This window comes from Poecilia latipinna, unplaced genomic scaffold (genome assembly GCF_001443285.1).
Source record: "Poecilia latipinna isolate Pla-1442-1.1 unplaced genomic scaffold, P_latipinna-1.0 Scaffold3, whole genome shotgun sequence".
Lineage (NCBI taxonomy): Eukaryota > Metazoa > Chordata > Actinopteri > Cyprinodontiformes > Poeciliidae > Poecilia > Poecilia latipinna.
Genome location: NW_015112619.1, coordinates 664,434 through 671,537, shown reverse-complemented (window position 1 = coordinate 671,537; position 7,104 = coordinate 664,434). Strand labels below are relative to the sequence as shown.

Sequence of the window (7,104 nt, the reverse complement as noted above, 5' to 3'; positions counted from 1 at the left end):
GACGTAATTACACGCTGGTTCTTGCATATAAAAGTCCTTGCAATTTTGATTGTTTTGAAACATATGTAATAAAGGAACTTAGTTGCTTAGCTTTTACATTTTCTTTGTGTAAAACCCTTCACGCCAGATTAAGACCATACCATGATATTTAAATCAGCCAGGATGTTGATGATTATTGAACGGTCTTCTTTGATGCTTTAAGAAGACAATGTGCAAACTATTATGGGTAAAGGAGAATGGGAGTTACTCAAACAATTTAAGCAAATTTTTGCAATGAGATTATGTTGATTTATTGGTAGCATATCGGGGTCCTCAGTGAAGAAGCTTTACTTAGCGTTCGGAGTAGCTAATCAATGACACGTTGCCATCAATTTTGCTCATTAGTGATTTTAAGGTTGAGTGGCCTGATGCTAGGGCTACAAGCTTATTATGCACACAATAGACAGTCAATAATCAAAATTTTGGTTTTAAGCCTTTGGAACTGCAGTTTCTACAGCTTGAACAAGCAACCCACCATCCCAATAAATAAATAAATGATTTGTAATGGCCAGGCAGGTATGTCCTCAGCTCCCTGTGGAATAGCACACACACCCTAAACAAAGATTTTCAATCTGCAGTTCAAATGTTATTTTCCATGTTTTCTTTTTAAAGAGATGGTCTTAATCTGTAACGAAGGGGACCAGACCACATTTCACCACGAGATGAATTCTTCTGCAAGCATATCTGTTATGCATAACTGCTTCAGGTCAGCTTTCATATCCCGTCTCTTAAGCCATGGCTTATCGACATTTATCCCACAGCTTGTAGATCCACCTCTAAGGGGCAATGATGTCTCATGTGGTGAGTGTTTGTTGGGTTGATGGCAGGATGCGTGTGTGTTGAGATGGGCGGATCAGTCAATGAAACAAGACGGTAAAGGGGAGTTAACGAGAAGACCCCAAATGAGATTTGAAAATGCTTTATTTTTTTATTATTATAATAAAACAGGGTTTTCAGATCAACATCACCATAGTAGTGCTCTTTTATTTATTTCCTCTCCTTCAGAAACCTCTTCAAGAGAAGTATGTGTTCCTGTGTGCATGGGTTTTATAAATGTATGTTTCTTGTTTTGTCTATTCCCTCTTACCAAAAAAATAAATAAATAAATCAAGGAAAAATCAGCATTAAAACAAACCTTGCCCACACTCCAATCATCTAAACTTTTTGTATTCAAATAGGTTAAACCTAAAAAGAATCGTATACCAAAGCCTAATTAACCTACTCTTGCTTTGGTTGGGTTAGGAAAGCAATAGAAAAACCATATTCAGGCACTCTGCTCCCATGAGTGGAACAGTCTCTGCAATAAACATTTAATGAAAATATTCCTCCAGCATTTCAGTCAAAACAAACGTCTGTCTATTGTGAAAATATAATATTTAGATAATTATCCATCAATACAACTCAACAAAACGTTTACCCCTTTACCATAAATTCTACTTTAATATCTTGAAATTGCTGTTTGCAATACCAGTTGCTAGTTTTCAGGGAAGACTCGTATATATATATGCAGTAACGTAATTTAACTCCCCCAAACCTCTTCTGTTTTTCCTGCTGGTCAGTCGTTAACGCTGATGCTAAAGCTACAGGTTAGCATACGTCACATGCACCTGAAAGCAACCAGCACTTTGTCTCTGCCCAGCTCTGCCTCGTTGCCACGACTACATAGTGACCTCGTTAACTTTGTTTCAGGTACCCGATCGCAGCCAGCCAACCTCCCAGATACCTCCTCTTGAGGCAAAGCAATCGTTTAACCCCGTAACAACCGTTAGCTACCTTTCAGTGTGATCCTGTCTTCATGTTAAAGTATAATGACCATTAAAGGTTTTTTTTTTGTTTTGTTGTTTTGTTTTTTTTAGGGGAAAATGGTTTCTGTGGAAAGGTTATGATTGGTCAGTATCCTTAAAGGGTAAAGTGAAAACAATAAGCTACGTTTGGAGGAAGAATTTGAAACAGTTAATGCAATGGCTAAGAGTGAGGCCAGCTCCGAAATTCAATGATTTTATAAACTTTTTAACCATTATCATCTTTTACACAGATGTTGGATATACACACTGATCACATGTTTGTCTGCGGTTCCTTACTGAAAATGTTTCTTGAGAAATTCACATTGCATAACATAAAGTGTTGAGTGTAATTGACCATAGATTTTTAAATAAACTACTCTCTCTTGCGAGGTTGGACTGAAAACCTTCAAATGGACCGCTATGAGCGACTCACCAAAGAGCAACATGGTTGCTATTGTAAATAACCATTCAGGGCAAATATAAAAGGGGATCAGAGGTTGTAAAATATGGTTCACATGAATCGCTGTGTAGTTATTAAGATTAGTTTTGAGATGGCAAAAATTCATCAGATTAAATAATGTTGTTATTGGGTCATTGCATATAAAAGTGGAGGTCCTCATGCTGTTAAAGACTTTAACAGCACTAGCTTAGCTGGTGATCAAGTTATCTAGTGTTAAATACGTAGAAAGGTGATACTGGTGTGTTATTCACCAAAGGGAACATGTCAACCTATGGCAGTGAAACACAAGACAGATACTCAATCATGTGACAAGTATATTATTATTTTAATCCTCATAGGACAACTGAAATTGAAACTGCAACTCAGTTAATTTCTCTGAATCATCATTTGGTTTAATTAATGTGATTATGCTTGTTAAAATAGATCTATTAAAGCCTTCATTTTGTGTTTTTATCTTAAAATAATTTGTAGAGGTATTGCTATTAGACCCTGTTTCAGAGTGCATGTATTCCAAACCTCTGTCTATGAAACCTGTGGTCATTCAGAAAGTTATATACTGCAGGTAAGACACTGATTGCTCGTATCCTCTTCACAGAACCCCACTTAAAAAAAAAATAAATAAATGAAATTAAATCTTGCCACTAAGGTTTTTATTTCACCGAGAAAATTCTGTCAATTTTCGTTAATAACACAAGTGAGCTTGGCATGGAGGTTTGTCGTGGATGAAGTTGAGGGAGTCGTAAAGTTCTTGTTTTGTTTATTGGTCTGAAGTTCGCCCATTTTTAATCCCCTTTAAATATATCCTTGTAATGTGCAATACTTACATTTTATTTTCCCCTCTATTACCGTGCCAAGTGTATGTAGAGCGTTCAGCGAGCTTTTGTGTTCTAACCTCTCTCCATGTGTGGCCCTTCTGCAAAACAAAAGTAAGGAGGCTTTTTTTAAAGCAAGAAACAAACCCACCTTTTTTTTCCCCAAGTTACTCTCTTTTCCCTACACCTGTGTGGCCTTCCTCTGTTTTTGTGTATGTCTGCATCATGAGTCCTGCGTGCCGTTCAAACACGTACGAGTGTGTTTTATGTGTGTGTTTGTTGTTTTCTTCTCTAATTGACTGTGAGATCCTCAGTTGTTCCTGGTGGGACTCACAGATAAGAAAAATATAAACTCATTGATAGTGGGGACCACTTTTTGTAAAAAGTTGGGAAAAGAAGAATAAAAGTAAAAAATAAAATAAAATAAAAAAACAACAACAAAGATGCACATGTAAGTAGATGTAAAAGAGAAATAGAAAAAACTTGATAATGTTTCAGCACTTTCTAATCCTAGGACGGGCTCGGTCTAACCCCTCTTTCTCAGACCGCGGCCTCATCCTAGGGAAAACATTCATTCAAAAATACATAGAGAGTGACAGTGGGGGAGGGGGGCAGGAGTATAATTACTGATGGGAAAGAGATGTGGCTCAAGTTTTATTTTTTTGCACATCAGCTTTCTTTATTTCTTTGCAGTAACCTTGAGTTTGTCTCATCTTCACTTGGCGCCGGCGCGTTCCTGGGTCCAACGGGCCGAGGCGCTAGGTGATTCTGTGGCTTGTTTTCCATGAAGAAAACCTGTTTCGGTCTTCTTTTTTTTTCTCTGTGTGAGGAACAGAAATCCCCCCCACCCCCCGCCCCAAACCACAGCATCCAAGTTGGGTCATTATTTGTGCTTTCATTGTGCTCCCATGTTTTTGAGCTCTAATTTGGCAGAGGTGTTTGACAGCTCGGTTTGGGTCGTGCGGTGTGAAAACACTGCGTGCAAACCTTCGCTTTGTTTGCATTATCTTTTGGTGCAGGAGCTTTTTTTGTGTGTCGGTTCTGGTCTCCTCGTAGCACTCGGTATAATGTCAGGGGACTTGGAAAAACTATGTAGAGAATGTGTCATTGTTCATTCTTAAGACAAGCTTCCTCAGTTGAGGAACACTGCTTATGTTTTTTTTTAAATTGGCTTCTTGCACAACTTGACAAACAAAATGAATGTTGGTGTGTGAGCTTTGACTTTTTTAATCAAAAAAAAAAGGCATGTGTGCTCCATTGTTTCTTGATGTTTGTATTTTCATTTTTGCAAGAAAAAGGATGTTTTTTGGCACTTTTTTGTGTTTTAAAGTTTTAAAAGTGAATAGAACTTTATCAGGTTTCCTCTTTTTCCTTGTTAATTATGTTCATTTTCTTTTTTGTTGTTGTTGTTGTTGTTTGTTTGTCCATAGCGCTGGATAACCAACTCAGGCAGAAAGATTTAAAAAAAAAAAAAAAAATGTGTAAAGGCCCACTTAACAGTTAAGTTTCACCCCCAATCAATTTACATAGTGGGCTGTTTTAATGTATGTACATTTATCACATATAATTTGATATTGCAGTTGATTTTTTTTTGATGATTAACAAATGTCATAACTGAAAGTAAACTATAAATTATTACTCTGGTATTCTGTGTAATATGCTGGAGATGCCTTGGATTTCTCTTCGGTGTACTAAACATCTGCGCACGGCGACAAACTCTCAGAACTGTTTGCCTCTGACCCTCCCCACTGCCATGGAGGGGACGGAGGCCGTCCGTCAGCCGATTCCTTCCCCTGGTCTGAACACTTAGCCCTGAGGGTCGCCACCGGTCTGTCTAGCTATCACTCTGCGAACCTGGTACATCGAGTACTAAACTGAAACTCTATACAGGCCGACGAGGTGGGGGCAGAGACCCCTACATCAGCACAGTCCGGCACAGACAGTCTGTCCTGTGGTGGGCCACAGAAATTCCCAGCCAACTTGTTTGTACTATATTGTACTCACTCAAGTCTCCGTGTGTCACCACCCTTATCCTCTATAGCAAATGGAGAAAGAAAAAGAAAAAAAAAAAAACCTGTTGGTGTATGTATTTGACATCTGTATAAATGCACCTCTTTGAAAAGGAAAATGAAACATTGACATATCTGGACTAAACTGACAACTTGTGTCTTTATTTAAGAGCGACACACTGATAGGCATAAACGCTGCACTTAAATCACCATTTGTCTGGGAGTTTGTTTTTCCGTTAGCTGAGCAGCGCCCTCTAGCGTCTGATAGGCTGCATGGCACGTTGCCACTTGGAGGAATTTTTTCAGAAGTTTGCATTTAGCACGCATTAAACCATAGGAACTTCTATGCTTTCTGTGGTTCTATAGGAGAGATCTGTTGTATCCACATCTACGTTTTTATCCATCTAGATAAGACTCTTTAAATCACATGAATGAACTCCCAGGGCATCGAGACCATCTAAAGGTAGGTGCATATCGGTAAATTAATGAAGTCATCAAAATGCCAATGTATTTGTTTATTCAATTCATAAATTGAAACTTGTATAGAGGTACATATCATTTTTAATTGCTTATGTTTATTTCTGGTTTACATCACATCTTTTTTCCATGTTAGAGAAATTTTAAGTTCAAAGTTGGAGAAAAGCAACCCCGCAGAACGATGCTGCCACCACTGTGTTTCATAGTCGGGATTGTGTGTTAGGTGTTGAGTGCAGTGGCTGTTTGCTCTGATTAACTGACCTCGCCCAGCCTGTCGGCGGTCAGCCGAATCTTGATGGGTTTGCAGTTACCAGACAGATAACCGGTGCTCTAGATCTTCATGATGGCGTTTGTTCATTAATGTTCTTTAACAAATCATTTTTATTTGTTGAAACTTGAAACCTGCCATGTTCTCATTTTTAATTTGTGTGCATTATTCTGTGTTGGTCTAACTAACACATGAAACCCCAATAAGACACATTGAGATTTGTTTTAGTAATGGGGTAAAATGTGAAAAAGTCTGAAAGAGATTTCCCTTTGCAGCTTTAAATGGTAACAAACACCACAGAGCAAATTATCAGAGGTTTCTGTATAGAGTTTATTGCCATATTATTTTTCACAAAAAAAAATAAATAAAAAAAAATAAATAAAGGTTTGACTTTCTGGATCTTGCATTTTGATTTACTAAATCATTACAAGTAAAAAAAAAAAAAAAGAAAAGAAAAAAAAGTGCCATAATCCTCTCCTGATGAGTTCACTTGCACGTCTGTAACTAAAACAACTCATGTTGTGATAATCAGTGATATGCTGGGTGCAGAAATATCCAATCTAAATTAGATAGTTGCCAGTAGCTTGAGTTAAGAACACATTCATACTCAGTGATATGGCTCTTTGTCTAATTCCCATAAGCCGGGATGCATTTATCCAGCAGGTTATCATTATATTTGCACATTCCCGTCACATTATTACATGCCTGGTTACATTATGCAGTCGGTAAGCATGTAAACCGAGAAGAACAACGCTTGTTAGGCTTTGTGTTTGGAATCTGCGGGAGTCTGAACTTTTCTCAAAGCACACACCCTGATCCAAACAGGATGGATTTTCATGCCACGCCTCAGTCTGAATCTCTGCGTCGACATGCACAATATTATGATGGAGCCAGGAGTGTTTGTTGTAACTGTGTTTTGAAAAGGAGTTTCCCCTTCCCTAAGTGAACATTTGGCTGGATTGTTGCGTGACTCGGATGAAGGTGGTTCTCCTGCTCAGCTCCTTGAGTTTGGCCGCTCCCACGTAGGTGCACGTGGAGCGAAGTCCCCCCAAGACGTCACGGACGGTATTTTCTACATCACCTCTGTAAGGAACCTCAACTGTTCGCCCCTCGGAAGCCCTGGGAGCCAAGAAAGAGGAAGAAAAAAGTACAAGCAAAGGTTTTTCAAACCCGTTTTTTTTTTTTTTTTTTTTTTTAAAAATTTTTTTAATTTTTTGGTTTGAGGATGGAAAAAAATTTGGGGTGTTTGTTCCAA

The 7,104-nt window shown here is 38.3% G+C and overlaps 1 protein-coding gene across 1 annotated transcript in view; it reads right to left on the bottom strand.

Moving 5' to 3' along the window:
• Positions 1–6,160: 6,160 nt before the first annotated feature.
• gmpr (guanosine monophosphate reductase) overlaps positions 6,161–7,104 on the bottom strand; it is an 11,691-nt gene continuing 10,747 nt past the window's right edge. The window contains exon 9 of the mRNA XM_015049020.1: positions 6,161–6,968. Within this exon, the coding sequence (XP_014904506.1) occupies positions 6,788–6,968 (181 nt within the window). The 3' untranslated portion in view covers positions 6,161–6,787. The remainder of the gene's footprint in view (positions 6,969–7,104) is intronic.